A 21,800-nucleotide genomic window follows, 5' to 3' on the forward strand; every position below is an offset into this window, starting at 1 on the left:
TAGGTTTAATAGAGGAGAAGCTTTAAGTTACTGCTTTCTTACTTCTATTTGCTCACAAATTTGTATTTAATTTCCTAAAGGGAGCATTACTTTCTTGCATTCATATGACTAGTGATGTGGGATGGTGTGAATTTGCTGGAAGAGCAGCTTCATGACTGTTAGCACCATATTCGCATGGTGACAGTGTGACTCTACAAGCCTCTCCTTTTTAAACATGCTGATGTGGCAAGGAAAAGGAAGGAAGAAGTGAAACTAAAGTGAATGAATGAACTAATGCTGAAAGCTTTCACTCTGCACTGCTCATTGTCAGTCACTGAAAAACATAACTGAAGGGACACTTGTGTGCTGCATAATAAAGCAATTTCATACCTGGAAATTTGAATTTAAACTAAAATGAGGCAAAAATCTTTTGAACTTAAGTTTTGACATTGTAAATATTTTTATTAAAACTGCTGTGAAGGTTGAGAAATCATGCCAACTACTGGATTCAAGTCAATGTACTATTTTACTTTAACCAGGCATTTCTGTAGTGTTATGACCAAAACTCAAATCATCTTGTGGGCAGTGTAGTGTACAGAAGATAAATGGATAGAAAACATTTTCCAGCCCAGCCTCAAGGATGTCAGCACACAGAGTTTAGGCCACAGGACATTTTCCAAAATATGATTTCCTGGGCATGATCGCTTCAGCATATTGCTGACTAGCTTCCCAACTCATATTTCCTTTTTCAAAAGCCAAAATATCATAGGAATGGATGTTTTTTGTGGCTTTTGGTTAAATCTAGACCAGCACCTCTCATGATCAATCTTTTGTACTCAGAAACCAAAAACTGTGAGAAGAAAACTGCAAGAATATACTTTATACTTGTTGGCAACAGTGCCAAGGGCATATGGCCAGTCAAAGAGAAAGGAAGAACAACTTAATTCTTACACAGCATTTTTATTCCAAAATATTGCTTAAGCTTACAGCAACAGGACAAGGAACCCAAATCGTTCAGTGTGAAGAGGTCAGTAACCAGATCATGCATTACTGCTTAATGATTCCACAATTAATAGTCCATCTATTTAAATTGTTGGAAGAATAGAATCATCCATGTAAATAATTAGTTGAGTTATTTTTTTCTTTATATGCACTAGTTAGCTGTAAAGAGCTCAGTGCAGATACACGTTTTACAGCAGCAGGTGCTGTATGAGAGTGTCATCTGCAGTAACCATATTGCTTTGTGCATTCAGCAGATAAATCTGATTTGCTTCTAGTCATTCACAGTGTGATATAACAATGATCAACTATTACTTTGTCAAAAAATTGTTATTATAGTTTTTTTCAATTCATGTCACTTGCTAGTTTAAATCTTAAAGTAAATCTTGCTCTTAAGAGCAGTTGCATAATGGAAAGATTTCTGCATGTATTCTTCCACTGGAGTTACTCTAGCATTTGAAAAATATAGTGACATTTTAATGATGCTGTAAACAGAAATGTTCAAGCCTATGTATGCCATATCTCTTAGGTGATATTTCTCAGATAATGTAATTCAAAAGCTCCAGGTGAATGGAACAACAGCAAAAGTTCCTCGTAGTCATCTAATTCTAATAATGAAGTAACTTCGTTGTAGCTGATAATAAATGTAATAGTAATTGATGGGCAAGGGACATGATTTCAAGGTTTTTAAGATTCTGTTTAAATAATATGACATGAGATGTGCCAGGGAGCTGTTTATAAGAAATAATACATGACAGCATTTTATGGTTGTTTGAGGTATTTACATCTCATGGGCTCCTGATATAAAATTCAGGGCCCATTGAAGTTGATGCAATTTTGCCTTAGACTTTAGCTAGGTTTTCATCCTTGACTGGTTTAGGACCAGATTACCTACACACTTATCTCTCAGTATATGTCCCCACTGCAGCAAGATCAAATACATCAGAGGCAGACCATTGAGGTGTACTTCGTTCAAAGGACATCACTCATCTGAGTCATGAATTCTTTGAATTCCATCACTTCTACTCTTGAAAATTCTTTCCCTTAAAAGTAAAACATCATGAACTTGAGGTTATATAAAGAGTTGCATAAACTGAAGGAATTAATTTCATAGTATTTCAGCATTCCCACGAGAAATATTTTGGTTATGTTTTGGAGCTTTGCTTGGGATTGTGTCCCTTCACAGGTTGAGGGGTGTGAGTGAAGGGTATTCTTGTTGATGGTTGGGAGCCAATCATACATGACCAATATGAAGGCTTTGCCAGTGGAGGGCCTAACTTCTAAGACTCTTTTCTGGTGGCTGCCAGGATTTCTAATTGGTGACTTTTATTTGTGATATAAGGTAAATCTTGTGCTCAGTCGGTCAGGACTTTGGTGAACATAGTATCAGTTAAAAACACAAGGACAGTTTTCAGCAGCAGAAGTAGTTTTAAACTTTTTGTGTTACCCTCATGCTTCATTTCGTTAATTTATGATTTGTATAAAAGTATTAGATGCTAAGGCACTGATGGTTAAAAATTTCACAATGGGTAGTATTTTGTAAAGGATCACTGCCAGATGATGTATCGCATGGTTTTACCAGGTATCCATGTTGTTACAGCTCTAATCAGTCAATCCTTTTAGAAGTATACTCTTTTGTGCTTGGATGTAACCATAAGCATACTTCAAAAAAGCCATGCAGAATTTATTTTTATTACTTTAATAAGTTATCTGGCCTACTATAGTAGATAAAATGCTGGTTTACCACTCACAAAAGGTGCCCATTTTTTCTGGCCCTACAGTGGAATGATCTTTCTATACCTCAGCTATTCTGCCTATGGCATCTAAATATTGTACTTATCGCCCTTCTAGCACAACTTGAAATCCGAGGGCCAGTATTATAGCTATAAAGAGGGATTGTTCTGAAATTAAAAAAATACTCTGAAGACATTCCTCAGTTTTTATTCTCACTGACTTAGTTTTGTCTAAATAGGGCTTTCTTCAATTTGATCCGTGAAACTTAATGCTGGGGAGTTCCTCCCCTGCCTTGCCCCTGGCCCCTGTGAGGGCCTGATTCATCCCTTTTCATGGTAAAACCTGCAAAAGAAAAGTATTGTGTTATCCAGCCACAGGCAGAACTGGAAGAGCTCCACAGTCCACTACCCATCTGTAGAACAGGGAAAAACCACTGCACCTTGTGGACTGATCAATGGCACCACAAATCACAACTAGTGATACCAGACCTTCACACACCCGCGTTAGTGTTTCTCCCTAAGTTCCCTTCAGCTCCCAGGATTTTGGCAATTGTCACTGCCAAAGTCTGAGAGGCAATTGTAGGGCTTCTGAGCAAGGAGGTGGAAGTGGAGAGGTCTGTTGCTTTGATTGACGCAGCTTTGGCTGGTTGCTCATTTTCAGTGCAGAATTGCTCTCTACAGTGCGATTTGAGTGATTTAGTAGACCATAGACATTTGAGTGGGAAGGAATCTCAGTTGGGGGCTCAAAATAACAGTTGTTATCTTGGCCTTAATTTTAAAGATCGTCTGTTATTTCATACTGTGTGTTTCATATTCATTTATCCAAGACAATAATCAGATATGAAATATCTATCCTTCCTACAGCTTTTTTTAATAACCCATCCTTCAATAGTATTGTTGGCGAAGCCCTTCCCTGCAGGAGATGAAATGGCTCCCCTGGTGAAATCTGAATGCCAGCACTGCCTCTGTCTTCATTTACCTTGAGTCTTTGGTGCTTGGCCCTTCCCAGCTCCTCTTCTGGGCTCTGGTGCAGTTGTGCTGCTGGTGCAGCAGGAGATGCTCAGCCCTTGAGCCACTCGGCCGTGGTGCATACGTGCTACTCACAGACAGGACCACTGTAAAAAGCCAGGTTCCCTCCCCACCCTTTAAATACCCCATGCTGTCAGGTTGCAGTTGATCAAAACCTGAATGCTGTGATTCCTGTAACTTTTGGTTTTTAGCTTTGTTGGCTGAGCTTAAGAAACTGCTGGGTAGTCCAAAAACTTGAGTTTTTTTGTAAAAGATCCAGGAAGCCTTGCATACCTCTGCACTTGGTTATTTTTTAGCTTTGTCCTCTGCATCCTGGAATAGCTGATGTTCTAAACACCATCTGCCACCATTTTCAGGAGCATTAGGAGTTTTAAAAGCTATTCTGAGATGACTAGAGTAGCGAGTCAGCACGTTTCTGATAATATGTGAGGGATGTAAATGTCTACAAAGCACCATCTGAAGTAGGAGTGCATTTAGCCATGTTCGTTGGAGCTTTCTGCAGTACCGTTGAAACTGAACAGGAGATATGCCAGTGGTTTGGGGGTCGTGGGATCAGGTCCTTATTGATTTTAAAGTGATTATTCATGGAATATGATACTAGTTATCTTCGCAGGTTTTTTAGCATAGTTTAACACTTCCAGTACTTTCAAAGTTTTCAAATTTGTACACAATGAACATCATAACGTTTAAAAAAGCCAACATACTATTCCCCTTAGTTAGTTTCTCTACTGTTATGTGTAAATAATGAGAAGGCATGCATTAAATACTATCTCATTCTAGACATCTGTAATGTGAATATCTACGCCTGAACTGCTCCTCCTAGACTCCGTTTTATAGTCACTAGAGAGAAACAATGGGCAGGATTCGTCTAACCAGTTTTAGATGTCTACTTTAGGATGAGATGAATCCTGTCCTGTAAGTGCTTGTTTGTCCCCGGTGACTATAAAGGGAACTTAGAGTGACTCGCTCAGGTGCAGGCATCTACATTTGGTTAGATGAATTCTCACTTGGGGTCTAGTTCTTCCACAGCTAGACATTTGGAATTGAGAAAATAAGTTGGCTCTGTTTACGTATTTAGTAACAAACAAAAGCTATGCAAGCTTACTCTAATTACGAATGTTGCACACATTGATATTACAATGATGATGTGATGTTCTAATTCAAAATTCTTCTTGGAACGTAGAGTGTTTTTGTAAGAAAATCTTTTAAAACCATTTTCTTTTTTAAAAATCAAATTTGGACTGAAAGACATAGGTAAAATTGCTCAGCAGAAATTTTTAGAAATATTCTGGGATCCTGGGACCACCTTTGAAAACAGGTAGATAAGTTCTATGAGAAAAAAAAAACACATGAATAAGCAGGAAGTTCTTTTTTTTATGTGAGTAACCTGTGGTATACATATTTATTGAAAATGAGAAGTGTATCCACATGATGGTCAGCCTTGATTAAATTCAGCTAAAAAAATCTTTTGGCAATGCTTTCTCTAAGTGCATTTTTATTTTGAATACTATCAAACCCTGGGTCTTAAGGAAGTGATTTATTCTTTCTGCTCTGAGAAGAACATAGTGAGCAAAAGAGGGTGAGACATGAGAGCATTCCAAAGACTGCCTTTTTTCCTCTTGCAGAGTAAATTCAGCTAGAGGAGATGAAGCTTTCTCCAGTGACACTGCTCTTCAGAAGCTGTGCAGATACATCCAAGATGCTTATCCCTCTTTAATGCAGGCATTCCTTGTGCTTGATGAAGTAAGAGCAATTATTTTTAGGTGTTGCCTCAGTTAATTAGTCTTGCAGCTAAACATGTGTGTCATATCTGCTTCGAAGTAATCTGGTGGTTGCCAGTCTTTTTTCTGTTATAGCAGCACGCAGAGTCTGTTTTTCAAGTTTCTTTAACATAGATATGTGCAACCGGGGACTAAATAATCTGTAACAGCCTCTCTGATAAACAAAAATTATTGACCTCCTATAATTTCACTGGAAGTCGTGTTGGCCAGTTCTTTAATCATCCCCGGGGCTGCCTTTGAACCCTGCTAGTTTTCCTGTATATTTCATGAAATGTTATGGCAGAAATGAGAATTGGTGCTTTCATAGAAGTTGCACTGGTACCAGAAAAATAAATAATATAACTTCTCAGATACTGCTAAGTGTTCCCCTGTTTCTACATCCAAGGATTGCCTGAGTCTCTTGTGCCTAACATCATACTGGCAATTTATTTATGCTTTGATTATATATTATGACCTGCAAATCTTTAAGAGTAGCTGCTCCTTATAATTAAGATTCCTCTTCTATTTTGGCATATTTTCTCCATTTCTCACTGCAGGACTTGATTAGAAAGCTTATTCTTTGCTTGTGCTTATTCCCAGTCATGCTGTGTCAGTGGTTTGTTCTCATCGTTGTTTTACCATTCCATTTGTCTTTCAGTCATCCATGGTCATCTGAGGTTTTAAAGTTTGGTTTTGGTTTGGGGCTTCTTTTTAGGTTATTTGTAGACATGTGTGTGTGTGTATGTATGTAAACATATACACACAGAGAGATACGTGTTTACTCTGTTTATACACGCTCACACACAGAGAGACACATATATATGTATGTGTGTGCATAAAAAGGATGTATAGCACAGGGCTAAAAAGCAGTCCCTGCAAAACCTCATTAGAAACGGACCTATCTGAGAATGGGTTATTATCAACAATTCCATTGGAAGGTTTCTGTTACCTAGTTCTGTATCTGTCACACTTGTTCGGTATCTGCCATTTGCATTCATAGTGTTCTCATTTCTTAGCCAAAATGGCATGCCACTGGGCATAAGTAAGGTACACCATTGCCTTGGGCAGCAGCCAGAGTCCTGGACAGCCCTGTTAGCTGCTGCTTCCACGAGAGAGATGCAGATGTGTTAATTTGCAGCTGTTGACATCCCTATGTTGCCTGGTACCATTGGTTATCTCAGTGTTGGGCATTATAACCTGATTACGCAGGGTTCATCTCCAAACCTGACTCTGTGTTCCCTCTGCCCACTCTTTCTCCTGCTCAGGACTGTCTCTGGACCCAAGCGGATCGCCTCCTCTTGTTGCCTAGCAGAATCTATCATGGAGTGTGGTAGCTCCCAGAAAAGCTGATTTCCTTATTGGTAAATTTAAATGTGATACCTAGTGGCTTTGACACTTTATGAAGAAGGCAGGCTATGAAACATGTTCGTTCTCCTGTGATCAACACAAGAAAAGTCTTCTTGGACATCGTGTTTCCTTTCCACACTAAGATCTGTGTAGTAACATTTAGCAAATACTATTCTCCTGCTCAGCTGCTGTATGCAATAGTACAATAGAGCAGTGATCTCACCAGTGAACTCGTTATTAATGTCCAAACATGTGTGAGTTTGTAACATTCCTAAATATTTCTGTAACTGTGTGAGTGGGTTTTCAGCTATTGTGAAAAACCCATGTAAACCAAGTAAAGACATTTCCTCATGTCTTAGAGTTAACAAAAGTAAGTTTCTTGCTCTTTTTGCTCAGGAGATAGAAATAGATTTGAACTTGAATGTCTTCTGTTCCAGGACTTAAATATATTCATGTTCTTATCTAAAAGTTTTTATTAGGTTCATGCAGCAAGCTTCTGATTCTTTATCACATCACTGCCCAGCCCACAAGCAACTGCCTGCTCCCTTTTTCTTTCAACTGATGTTTTTTCTGAATTGTTCTTCATGTGTCGGAGTCTAAAATGCTACTGGTCCCTACCTGCTGATCCATATTCTGAGAAGAAAAATCCCAACCTAGTAGCAGTGCTTTCTAATGTGCAAGCTAGAAATATAATGTTCCCTGTAACTGTACTACAAATTTGACTTTAAAATGTTGGATCAGATTGATGTTTTATAAAAGGATGAGGGAAGCACCCTTTGATGTTCTTTTGTGAGTCTTGCAATATTTTGTGATTTACTTGAAAACTCAGATCCTAGAAAAAAAAAAAAGTTATACAAGGGTTTCAACACCAAAGAATTAGTAATAAAACAACTTCTCTAGCCTCCTAGAATGTTTTCAGAAAGTTTCTCCATATATTCTGAAACACAGGGAAAAAAGGCATTAAAAATAATTTGAGTGAGCAATATTCATTATAAATTAGTTGAGCTTTGTTTACTTAAAAAAATATTATTACTGTATATGTTATTTTTATACATTCCGTTGTATGGAGTGCATTGTTTGATAGTTCTTGTTCTTGACCCCATGTAGTGTCCCAGTCACCTAAAGCATTGGCATTTCTGTCATTTGAAGATGTGACATCATATTTTTTATGACTTTCAGAGTCATATTGTTGCATCTCCTGCAAATTTAGAAATTTAGACTTGCAGTACCAAGTTGTAATCTTTTACCTGCATTATTTAATTGTTTTTATTTTAGTTTCTTTTAAAGGAGATTGTTCACCTCGGGGCAAGGAATTCAAGTAGCATTGGAAAGTGTCCTAACTCAAGTTCTTAAATGCATCAGATTCATAAGAGAAACTAAACTGTTTTGTCTCCTGTGCTGAAACGTGACATCAGACAAACTTTAGAGTGCTGCCAGGATTATAAAATGTTTAAAGGAACATAGTTAGTGGTTTTAATATTATATCTTAATACAACAGAACATGAATACCTATTTAATGTTACATGCTGAAGGAGACCAGTTGGTTATGATTGACATTTAAATTAAAGATAGGCATTAATATGTGCAGGATAAGGCTACACCCTAATCTTAGATACAGCATTTTGGAAAAGAAGGGAGGTGTTGTAACTGTGTACATTCAAATACACTGCTTAGCAATGAATATACATCGCCATGGTCCCTGTGCACACAGGAAAAATTACAGACAAGGTGAATCTCTTTTGATGAAGGGATAAAATCAGTATGGTAGATAAAGTTACTGACAATCAGAACTGTGTAGTAATTATTATAAGCTCATATTATATACTATAAACAGAATACTATCAGTTATTTCTAAAAGGTTTCTGTTTGCAATTTGTCATCTGGCAGGTAGACTGTAATTTATGTGTGATGCTGACAATGTTGAACCTACTGTTGCATAGTTCAGTTTCAAAAGTACCTTCATCTGAGTTTTTCTAGAGTTTAGATTGCCTTTTCGTGTTTAGTTCTGGGACATGAGCTTTTGATAAGAACTGTCTATCCTTACCAGTTCTGTGACCCTCATGGTGTACTGAACTATGCTAAAATGCCTTTCTGTCAGTTTTGATGGAATGTCATGATATGTATGTCCCATACACTGGATTGTGTGATCATCCCTTTAGTGGACAAACTGGATTTTTTTTATTACTTTGATTTGCTACATATTGCACTTCTTAAATTGTAGACTCTGTATTTCTCAATTGAATGAGCAAATAATAGACAGAAAAAATTAAAGCTCTCAGTCTGGTTGACACAAGCAAAAGGAGCACTGGGCATATCTTCAGAAGTACTATTGGCATTTTTTATTAGATGGTTTTATATAGATGATATATCACAATTCCTTTCTAATATAATTGCATAAAAACTATTCTTTTTAGCTCTGCAGTATTTCATTTATATACATATATACATGACCACAAAAAAGAAAGAATTCGCCTAGCAGTTTATAGGAAAAGAAATCAGTTTCATACATTGCAGTAGATAATAATAACGCCTACAGCTTTCAGGCCGTGATTCAGTAAGGCACTTTACTACATGATTTTAATTCATTTGCTGAACTGGAGCATTACTGAATGAAATTGTTAACAAAGGCAGAGGTATTTGAGATGGTGGAAAGACAGGCTGAAGAAAGAACTATTTAATCCCCAGCATCTGGAGGCTCCCACCGTGAAAGAAATACATATAAGAATGGTTTATATTTATACATAACATCATGATTTTTTTGTTGGAATAGACCAGTACATCCTCAGTCACATCACTGATGCTGGACTGACTTAGATAATGATCTGGGCAATAAAATTAAATCCTTTTGAATAAATGAAATTGAACCTGCAAGGTGACCAAATAAGCAAATGCAATCTGCTTAATAAATCCTGATGTAGTATATCTTAACTTTCCCACGTTACCTAAGGTTTGAACAAAATGTAATTTATTTTTACCATAACAGTTATTTCATCTTCATGGGTAAGACCTAGTCATTCTGCACAATTGTTTCTTGTGAAGTACAAGCTATCTTTCTAGCTTCAGTACCAGATTCCCTAGCTTATTTACTGAGGGCGGTAGGTATATTATCAGGTTTTGCTGCCATATGATTTAATGCAGTGACAACAGTCTCTAAAGAAAATTCAAATACCAGATAGTAGTTTCACAAGACCATTATCTTTTGATTGCCAAACTTTAAAGTATTTCCCAGACCAACTGATGAAGTAAATAATTGCTCATCCTCTATATTATTACTGCCACCCTGGATCTCTGTGGGAGACTAAAGGGAAACAGAATTTTCTTAGGGTGAATTTTATGAACAGAAAGATATTTGTCTAGTGCTTAGCCAGGAGAACTGAATCACTGAAGGAACTATTTACTCCTAATTTTTCTGTTATTGTTCCAAAGCCTTTATTCCACTCTTTCGTCTTCTTTCCCCCATTATCTTTCCTCAGGTTTCTTTAGAGATAATAAAGAAACAATTAAAAAAAAAGTAAAAGTTTAGGAACAAATTTAAAACTATAAAATGCAATAGACAATCATAGGAAAGAACTGGTACAAACCCATATTTAAAACTCTCCTACATATATTAGGGATATTACTTGCCGTGGGAAATGAGAGAAAAACTATGCATTAAGTGTAGCAAAATAACAGTATCCTGATTTTATTGCATGAAGACATCCATTGCCTATTACCTTACAGTCCAAACGAGTATCCATTGACATGACAATGTGACTGGGCGTCAGGCCCTGGATAAAGATTCTCCCAGACGGCTGATTCACCCTCAGTACCGTGGTCAAGAATGCCAATAGACCCAACCTAGCAGCATAGCCGATTTAAAGGATGAATAAAAAGTTGCAAAGGAGGCATGAGAAAAGAAAAAGGAGGTCCAGTAACAGTAGGTATCAAATGTTTCGGCTTAACACACCGCTGTCAATAGTCAGAATTTCTCAAGGCTCACCGTGTACTTATAACTGCATCTTTATCTGAAATCTCTGTAATGACCCAAGTGCTTGCATTTACTCCAGCCTTATGGACTGTCATGGTCATGGATGACATCTGAAAACTGCAGCCATAGAAAAAACTATGCTCAAACATAAAATATTTAGCTGTGGTTTTGGTGGTTGTTCTGAAGATACTCATGAAGAAAATCCTGCCACAGATGGGTGAGAACTAATAAATTTAGGCTCATGTGCTGTCCATGAATATGCTGAGAGCTATATTAGGATCTAATAACAGACATTGCTTGATGGACTTTTGTGTGGACTTAAGGCAATGGTTGGAGTGCATGGTAACAGCATCTTAGTCTCAACTGTCCCAACTGAGTCAAGTTCACTCAGATCCAGCAACTATTCAGTCAGACACAACTTTATATGAACATTGATTCCAAGTCAGGTAAGGTATGAAATGCAGCTGAAAAACTGACCTGAATGCGAGCTGGTTTGTGCAAAGCAAGTTTACGTATCCATTCATTTGTGGCACAGTTTGCCAACAAACTAAGTAATCTATCCCAAGGTAATGGAAAGGTCATTCTAGTTTCATTCTCATAGTTTTAGTCTTCCATCCAGTGAATACTCCAGGTATATGTTCACTGGGAACTAGAGTATATGCGGGCTATTGAAACAGCTACAGAGCTTTCAGTTATTGTAGGTCAGGATGATCTAGCAGAGTAGAATGGCATGTTGGAATTAGCATTGATTTAGTAAATGTTTGTTCTTTTTTATGCATGCTGTCTTTTTTTGTCTTAGAAACGAGATGGAAAGATCACGAGAAAGGACCTTCATTATGTTTTACATGACTTGGTATTTCAAATGAAAGATGAAGACTTTCAGGAGTTAATTGAGATAATTGATCTAGAACAGACTGGATACTTTGACTACCATGAATTTTTAGACTTGTTTGAAGAAAAAGAATCAGTAGTAAGTGTTTACTTTTAATTCTCTAATCATAACCTCCTTGTTAACAGCTGTGGCAAAATGCTGCATTGTGTTTTGGTAAAATGTTATGCTCCGCATACAGTTTTGATCTAAGTTAGTATGTTCACATTCATTCCAGCAATGGAATAATCATAATCAGCACTTCTAGACTTTTTTTCTGAAGCATCAATTGGAAAGCAATCTCATGGTTACCAGAGGTTTTTGAAAACTCCAGAAGAATCACTAGCTCACACATGTGCGCACAGCAGAGGAGGAACAGTAGTAGTACTTCTCAGCTTTCAGTTGTCAGGTCTGTTTTGCTGATATTTGACTGTTTCTTGTTTTATCTATTATTCTTTATAATACACATTGGTTCAAAATATATGCCGTATACTACACAGACATTGCATATTTTCCTGGGTACAGCTTTGACACCTTCTGAATTTGCAGTCATCTTATAATATTTTCCTTTAGAATCATTCACCGAAGGTACAAAGAGGTTATATGCAGAAACCCAGACTCAATACTTCTGTGCAGTATGTCTGTTTCCTTTGACAGAAATAAGTCAGTACTTGTTGTAAGTAACCTGAGCTGCAGTTTGCAGATCTACTTCCTAATATTAAGAAGCTGTTCATAATTTTCAATATTGACTCTTTTAGGTTTGCATTAGTACGTCAACTGACTAAATCCATAGTCAGCTTTGTCTTAGGTAGTCTGGGTAGTGTTTTTGAGAGATATCAAAGGAGTGCAGTACTGTCAAGAGAGATACTAGATGCACAAAAAGAAGGTCCCATTGAACAGCCCTGAATGGTGTGCATTGCTTTGAAACACTTTGATGCTAGGAGCTGAAACAGGCTGCTTTCCACTCTGATGGCTCCAACAATAGCAACATTTAATGCAGCAGCTCAAGTCCCTTCCATCTGGTTTTGAGTAGAATAATGGTCTGGCTGAAATTCTGGGGCAAACTGTAGCAGCTGTAAAATTAGCACGCTGGGGAAAATTCAAATGCTGACAGTGCCTACATGCGCAACTGATGTGCACACTAAGTGGGATTTACAAATTAAGCTGGTTAGACTCGAATTAGAGATGTACAAAGTTAACTAGCCATTTTGATCATTTAAAATAAGCATTCCAGATGAAGTAAATGCTAACATGAGAGAAGGCAGGTAAAGGTAAAATTAAACATCATAGAATATTTTCATCTTGGGATGAAATACCACCAGGTACAGTAGCAACACATGACCCTGACAGCTGCGGTTTCACACTTGGAGAGTGGATCTGCCCAGAGGAGTAGGTCTGTTCTGTACTCTGTGGCTGGGTTTATACCCAGCTCTTGATGGAAGCTCCAGCTGCAAGGAAGCCGGAGTGTCTGGGAATCCTTTTGTTTTGTGTCCTGAGTGGTGATGCCAGCTCCATCAATATGGCTCATCCTGTAGAAAAGGCAGATCACAGATTGTACAAATAAAAGAGGACAACTTTTTCAAGAACTCTCCTCATTTTTGTCATTCCTCTAGGAAATTATTTGGTCAGAGGAATCTTAAAAGCAGCAATGGGCAGAACCTGGAACCGATCTAGGTCCCTAGCCAGCTAAGACAATCCAAGGGGCATCTCGACCTCCTTCCTTTCATCTCAAATGTTGCACAGTACAGTGTTTGGTCAGATCTGTAGTTGCACTGAGATTTTTTTCTCAAAATGTGATCAGGTTTTTGTTTCTTCTCAGAACCTTCTGTTTGTAATATACTCAATTTACAATTGAAAAACACACTTATTCTAACTGTTAGTGCTACAGATAGATCCTAAAGCAGGATCAGTAAGCCAGATTTTATCATTATTTTCCCCTGTGCAAGCCCATTGTCTTCAGATTATGCCCCGAGTAAGTTGAGTGCCACTTGCAATTCCTTCAGTCCTAGTGGATTTTGTTTTACAAGACTAAGGAGGGGAGAAATAGACGGCAAAGGCTCTGTGTTGTTATCAGTCAGTAGACATGCCTCTTCAGTCACTTAAAGAAGCAGATCTATGAAGTGAGGTATGTGCTTTCTTGCTGTCACTTTTCAGAACAAACATTTTCAAGGGTAAATTTTGGGCTTGATGTTCCTTCATGCTTTGAAATTAGTACACTAAAATTGTTTTAGTTGAACATAACTTTGTTTTAAATTAGATGGTTCATGGATAGCTTAATGGAACAAACCAAATAAAGGAGTCTGCTCTTCTTGTTCTAGCTTGTAATACTGTGAGTGATAACATAGTCCATTTTCAGTGTTGGTCTTCCAACATTAGATTTGTCATTTTAGTGCATTTTTTTCATGTGGTAACTCGATCATAGTTCTAGCTTATAATACTGTAAGTGATAACATAGTCCATTTTCAGTAAGTGTTGGTCTTCCAACATTAGATTTGTCATTTTAGTGCATTTTTTTCATGTGGTAACTCGATCATAGTTTAACCTCATGGACGCTTTTTTTCTTTCCTGCATTACTAATTCATTTGATTGTTAGATGGAGGAGATCCTTTCAGATAAAATCACAGAAAATTGGAAAGATTTTCATAAGGCTTTGCAGTCCTATGATCTTAAGTGTACTGGCACTATTAACGGAAGTCATCTAAGAAAAGCCCTACAGCTGTGTTGTCCCTCTTTGTCAGATCAACAATTTATGAAGTAAGTTCATGATGTGTGAGCTGTAACAGATTTAATGTAATTTCTTTTCTTACCATATCTTTCTTCCTGTCTTTTAATATGACAGCTATAGCTGGGGGCATTAAGTATTTTGGTTTGCATTAAGTATACAAAAAAGAAAAGGTTGGTGGAAGAGACGCCTCATTCCTCATGTGATCAGATTGTAAATACCTTATTTATTTTCATAACAATTCGATGTTGGAAACTCTTGTGAGTTTGACATTATTTCAGCATTTCAAAGGTGAGACAAGCCTTTTCAACAAAGGAACAACTGATTTGCTGGAGATCCAAGACATTATTGAACATTATTTAGTGTTTCCAAACACAGTGTAATACAAAATTAATTAAATTAATGTTATGTCTTTCCTCAGTAGACTATCGTTGAACAAGGAACAGAAATTTAATATTGTCAACATGAAATCTCATTTTCAATATGAGCAGAATCCCCAAAGTGGGGAGTCAAAAGAGCTACAAGCAGGAGCATGGGGTCAAAATACCTATGTCCAAAGAAGAGGGAATTGTATTCAGCATTTTATTGCAATAACATTTCAGTCAGGTTATAATCAGGTCTAATCTACTCTCTCAGGAGCTCTAGGTTTCTTTGCTTACAGCCAGTGACTTTCAGAAAGATGTGGAATTCTTTCCTACCTTTGAAAACATAATAGGAAAATCAAAGAAATCAGTTCCAGTCTGACCCTTACAACCCAGTGTCCTGCTGATCATTGTGTGTGAGGAGCAAACACAACAGCATCAATAGGAAATGGCTTTTGGAAAATAATCTTTGATCCTGAAATATGAATGAGCATGAGCGTGATCAGTAAAACCAATTCTACTGTATGCATTTTCCTTTCTATAAATGTCTTAGAGAAAACTTTGGGTGCTATGCATTGGGTTCATAAAAGTCATGTTCCCAGCATAGGGTGTTATAACTACATGCTTTCATCATCTGTTAGTTTTATAGCTCTGTGCTGTGTAGTATATAATTAGCGGTCATTGATCATGAACAAGTAATTATCCTTTGAATTACCTGGAACTCAGCAGTTATACAATTTTCTAAATAATGTTTCTACCATTATTTGTGTCAATGAGAGATCTGTACTATAAGAAAAGTCAGGAATTACAGCCACTTTGAATTGGAAAGTGGTCTTTACTTGAAATTCTAAACATTCCTTATAAGAAAATAATATAGAGTAAGGCAATGAGAGGCAAACTATTAAGGTTTATTTCATTCATCATTGTGGTCAATGGCTGTTTTGCTTTTGTTTTAAAAGGATGCAAGATAAGCCGTGTGAGATCAGTCTAGTGAAATGCTGAACACTGAGGTTGTGTTCTAGCAAAACGCAGGAAGAAGTGGGTATAATACGTTCAGAATTTCTGTCACGGTGAACGCTGAGCACATTTGCATGTTTACATTATTGAACTGTGGCATTGTTGAAAAGTGCAAGTATCTGTGTTTAGCAAAGTGAGATGTGCACCACCATAGATGAGCTGAGTTTGGAATCTTTTTATAGGAATAGCATCTAAAATATACATCTAAAAGATAAGGTTTGGATTCCATTGTCAAAGACATTCAGGGACGTATAGTCTTGCATTGGCCATGTTCAGTCTATGAAAACAGTGTCTCATTCACACCATATTATTAATTCTTCTGTAGTAAACTTTTCTAAAGGCACCTGTTCTTAGCTGTATCATTCATCAGGATCATGTTCTAGAGAGCTGATGACCACACTGGAGAAGAAATGTAATTCTTATAGTAAGATGAAGAGAGAATTTATACTCAACAATGCAATAAATGGCCTACTTGATTGGAGAAATATTTGGGTTTAGGATAAATAAGCAACAACATAGCTAATTAAGTTAGAATGGTTCATCTACAGGCGAGGAGATAGTTTGAAAAATCTCCTTTGTTGTAACCTACTTTTAGAGTTGTCATTCTATGATTTAGCCTGACTCCTTAAAATATATATTTTGACTCGCATCTTTTTACCAATGTATATTTCTTTGTTTCAAATGTGGCATTAATTTGTGTGTTAAATCTTATTTAAGACTGTCCTAGGAAAATGTTGTGGATTTATGCAGTGAAACAGTGGATGGCACTGTTCATTCGCTGGTCTAAAGTGATAAGAAGTGCCAGGTTTAAAAAGGCTGTATTTTAAAATAATAAGCAAAAAAAAAGTAATTGACTCCTCTAAATGCATACACACTGGGCTTAAGACTATCACATCTGTGCTGGGAATGTCATAACCAGATTGGGGATTTAGCACGGGTGCTTAAAACGATGCAAGGTTTTTGAGCAAAAGGTGATGAAGTGACTGAATTACGTTTTGAATTCCAGTGGTTCAGCTACATCAGTCTTATTTATTTGAAATGATACTTCTGCTTTGGGGGGCTTCTACTATAATTGGACTTTTGCATTGATGTGACTCATCCTGAGGCACTTGAGGACAATACTGCTATTGCTGCAGCAGAATAACTGGCATGCTTGTCCCAGATGGCTTCCTGTGAGATGACATTCAGACTGGGGAAAAGAGGGAACAATTTTTAAGGGCATTTGGAAGCCTTTTATGGATTACACTCACAAAGCAGATGTTGCTCTGTAGTGTTCACAGCCATTTTCTGTGTGAAGGCTACACTTGTTTTAGCTAAGCAGAGCTTCACAATTACTAGAAAATGGAGACTCTTTTCCCTCCCTCTCACCCCCCCTTGACACTTTCTCCCCGGCAGTGTATATGGTGTGGATTAGATTTCTCAAAAGAAATGAAAGCTTTGATTTCTTTTTTCTTTTTTCTTTTTCCCCCAGAAGGAAGGCATTGAGGCACTTGATATGTTAAGTTACAAGTGTTTTTTACCACAGGTATTTTTTTAGTGTCACTCTAAATAGAACAGGCACTTGGAATAAGTGGAGTGCAGAGAATGCCGTGCATCCCCAGCACAAGGACAGGAGCCTTCTGCTTTCATCCAGCAATGCCCCAAAGCTTTATGAACATGAATGAAATCCTGGAAGGCTCCACAGCTCAGTGAAGCAGCGACACAGTGATGGCAAGGGCTCTGATTCATGAGCTCTGCTAATTTATACGGGAATGATTTAAGAGAGTAATTTAACAGGCCTAGGGAACTACCAACTCAACCTCTTCACTGGAAGTAACCCTCAGAATAACAGAAGGGGCTGAACAGACAGTGTGTCTGCTCCTGGGCTGCTAAGGTTCACATCCAGGAGTATTAACTTAGGCCACTAGTGATTTCATTTTATATTCATACGCCAGGCAGCGAGTTAAGGTAAACAAGGGCTTTCATTTAGGATTTCTGACAGATGTTTTTGTGCAGTGGCTGTGATCTTAGCTCCCTCTTCCAATTTGACAGCTGAATTTGACAGGTCAGTGTTGGGTGAGCTGAGTTTCTTCCAAGTGTCCACCATATAATTGAAGCATTAATTATGCAGCTTATTCACAAAGGGTAACTGTAGGTAGGGGAGGCTTCTGTCCTTAGACTCTTTCTAGAGTCAATGGAACTCTTCCAGGTAATGATATAGTGTTTAAGTTAGGCTCCTGCTTTCTCTGTAGGCTACAGTAGGAGACTGGGAAGGCTAGTTTCCAGTGCCTAAGGATAGCCTTCTGAATAATGCCCTTAACTGTATATGGAAAGGAAATGCATTACTTTGATCATCTTTGCCTTAAGACATTTGTCTTATGCATTGTTCTTAACCTCCCAAATTATTTTAAATTCTTATTTTATCCAGGTTATGCTATAAATACAAGGATAACTCTTCTAATGGAATCTTTTACAAGATGCTTTTGGATAACTTAAAAGTTGCTGTTCTTTCGGGTGACTTAAATGGTATCAACTCACATATATCAAAGGAAAAACAACAAAGAGAAGAAAAAAAGGCAAACAGAGCTTTCAAAAAGGTACTGTTATTACAGACAATTTTCTATTTAATGTAAAGAAAAAAATTATATAGAAAGGAGACTTTTAAATAGGCTGAGGATACATGCTGTTTTTCTAATGATAAGTACTGTCCTGGGCTGATCTCTCATTTTGCAGAGATATATTCAAAATTGTACAACACTGAAAGCATTGCATCAGGAGAGCAAACACACATGGATCATTCATCAAAGGATTCAGGTAAAAATGGCTGAGCTCACTTTACAGGGTCCACAAGGATTTTATCTCGCTGCATCATTCAAAAATTGGGGTTTTGCCCTCTAGATGATGTCTGAAGAGTAAACTTGTGATCCTCTGTAGAATCAGTGCAGCTCATTATTCAGGAACTGGTTTTGAGCATTCTCAGAGGATCAGGAACTCTGGCACATCTGATGGCTGTGACTACTGCACGCCATAGCTACAGCCTTCAACTGAACCAGCATCATTGATAGTGGCATCCAGGTTACAAAGGCGTATGACCTATTGATTCTCCTCACTTTTTACTCTTGAATATAAGTAAATGCCTGCATAATCTGGGGAGGGAACAACAAACTTTCCCTTGTAATGGAATGAGCTTCTCTTAAAAATATTTTTTTTTATATATTTACATGATAGTCTACACTTATGTCAGACCCAGGACACATGTATTTCCTTTCACTTGAACCCAGATCATGCTTTACTCTAATATGTCCATGGAGGCATGTTCACTGCCTATATTCCCTCATTTTTAGGCTAGTATGCCATAAAACAGAATACCCTACGCAAAGCTCACATTCCTGTCAACAGCTCTCAAGACAGGAGTATACCCTGTCTTGCCCCAGATTCTCCTAGACTTCTTTGTTTCCTCTTCAATGATCTGACCTTTTTGTGTTTCTTAAGTCCCCATCTGAACCCCCTTCAGAACAGCTCTAAGGGTTGCCTTGTCTGTGTATTCACACGTCAGCTTATTCCTATGACTAAAAAGCCATTTTCTGTTGTCTCTGTTCTGTTGTCCCAGAGCCTTGCCACAGGATCTCCACTCACTTTTCAAAGGAGGCCAAATGTTGCAGGGACACCAAACATGGGTGTAAACAACTGCTTCTGAGCTCTGACCCTGAATACCAATTTCAGTGCCACTCTTAATGCAACCTGCAGCAAAGCTCTCACAAAATGGTTTGTAGGCCTACCAGGATGGTGATGTCAAGAACATAGAGAAACGGGCAGTGGATATTTGGCATTTGAACTGGCAATATGAGGAATCAAATGCCTGTTGAAGGACAGCTTGGACTCACCAGAATTAACTCTTTGCCAAGCTTTGCTAAGGAAAGGCAAAGCAGAGAAGGAGCATGCTGTTCGTCTTCTGAAGACCTCTCGGGCACTGGGACATCCTTCTGTCTCTGCTAGCGAGGTCTTGGGATGATACAAGCCTTCTGGGATATTTTTTAAAAGACCGCAATCTCCTTTACCTTCTTACCAAGGTGACTATGAGGCCTTTGAATTGCTTTATTCAGTGTGGTCAGTTGCTAGCTATTGGGAGGTTGTCAACTGTTTGGAAGTGTTACCTGGCTACCTGCCAGCAGTTCATGTGAGACAAGTTCTCAGACACAGGACTTGAGTCATTTTACTATGTCAGGCCTGCACAGGAGTGAGTCAATCCCTTGGGCAGAAAGCTAGGACCGTGATGCAAACATACCAAGCCTGACCTTTTATGACATTGGCAAGAACCGTCAGTTTAGGCATTCTGACAAGTTTAAAACAGAACTTTTGGATGTTCTGTTCCTGAATTGATCAGTGTCTTGAAGCTATGTCAGATGAGTTGCTCCTTCTGTAAGTATAAGCAGCTGTTTACATCTTCCCTTCAGTTCCTCTTGCCCCAGTGATGTTCTGTGGTGGCCAAGTTAATTCTGATACCAGCATCTTCTAAGTCCTCTGGTCTGGAGTTCAAGACTTCTGTCCATCCTCCTGAAATTGCTAAAATGAAACTTCAGTATCCTTATGAATCTTAGTATTACCTCTTTCCTTGTTATATAATGGATGCTGTGTGGCTCTCATTTGCCAAATTATGTCTGCTCCTCTCTTCAGCAAGAATTTGTGATGAGTAACAGAAAAGAAATATTCCATGAAGTCTCTAGGAAAGCAAACCTGGCCTCTTTCTTACCGAAGTGGTGATTTTGGACCAATGGTCTGCAACAGGTGGAATCTTGATACTTCCGCATCTTTCTATCTGTAAGTTCTTTAACAGGTTGGGGTGGTTAAGGCATCCCTACCTGTGAAAGATCTTGTTCCACAGTGGCCTTCATTTTAATCCTCAAGACTTTTAGCAGACTGCCTCTGTCTCTGAAATTCTTTCCTAATTTGCTTTTGCAAGATGCTAGGAAATATCTAAGACCTTATGCTTGGCTCCTTCTATGTAGTATCTTTGGGAAAAGAGTGTTCCTGCAGATGCGTTCCAGGATTGTCCCCAAAGCAGAATATGAGCTGTACTTCAGTCAAGAAATCAACCTGTTTGTTTTCTGGAAGCTGAGTTTGTCCCTCCTGTTCCTGAGGTCAAAAGATCTTTCAGAAGTTCCTCAAAGTTATTTTTACTGAGGTCTAATGCCATTTCTACTAAAAGACTGTCAAAGCAGAGAGCTGGCAAGACAAAAAAAAGAGCAGATGACTCACCAACAAGGAATACAGTTCTGTCAATAGGACACAGTATGTTAAACTCAAGATAAATCAGTGGCCTCACTAATAAATATCTCTGTCCCTAACTTCTGCTGAGCCACCATCTGGAGCTTTATCCATACCTGCAGCAAGCCTTCTGGCACCTAGAACTGATGTGTTAGAGTAGACAGGTTAGTTTTGTCAGGCCTGAATAAAGAACTTTGAGAAGATGAGTGGGGTTTGGTGTCTCACACGGTTGGTAAATGTACTTGTAGTTTATAACCTGAAGGTATAAAAAGAACATACTTTTCAGTGAGTACTTCGAGCTGGCAGCTGGGCAAGAGACAGTACATGGCTAGCCCAGAGAAGCACATATGCTGATTGCTTGGCTGGCTGCTAACAACTGGAAAAGATAACGTCCTTGTCTTCCCAACTAGGAGAATGAAGAGTCTCTCTCCTTTTCATGACTGTTAATTTCATAAAAATTGTAACCACTGTATCTGAAGACCCCTACCCCTCTCAAGTTTGACTGCAGTTGGTAGATGGACTCCCAAGTTTAGGGGAAAGGCTGACAGATGTGAATGAAAAGGCTGGTTGCTTTATTCTTATTTCCTTAGGAAACCAAGGTAAAAGTGGTGCTGGTTGGAGGGGAGTATAATTTAAAATATAAGCTTGCCTGAAATCAGGGTAGATCTCAAGGACCCCTAGTGGCTCTTGTGTCTCTTAACAGGCTTTGAACTCTTTCTGACTCTGAAATTACTGCCTGAAAGCAGGAATAGATTTCTTAGGAATATGTTAGT

At 38.1% G+C, this 21,800-nt stretch overlaps 1 protein-coding gene across 1 annotated transcript in view; it reads left to right on the plus strand.

Annotated features, from left to right (window-relative positions):
• Positions 1-5,365: 5,365 nt before the first annotated feature.
• Positions 5,366-21,800, plus strand: part of EFCAB6 (EF-hand calcium binding domain 6) — a gene marked incomplete at its 5' end in the record, with an annotated part of 71,704 nt that continues 55,269 nt past the window's right edge. Inside the window, 2 exon segments of the mRNA XM_009695955.1 lie at positions 5,366-5,483; positions 11,614-11,784. Coding sequence (XP_009694257.1) covers positions 5,366-5,483; positions 11,614-11,784 — 289 coding nt within the window.

The sequence above is a fragment of the Cariama cristata genome, unplaced genomic scaffold (genome assembly GCF_000690535.1).
Source record: "Cariama cristata isolate BGI_N322 unplaced genomic scaffold, ASM69053v1 scaffold7872, whole genome shotgun sequence".
NCBI lineage: Eukaryota > Metazoa > Chordata > Aves > Cariamiformes > Cariamidae > Cariama > Cariama cristata.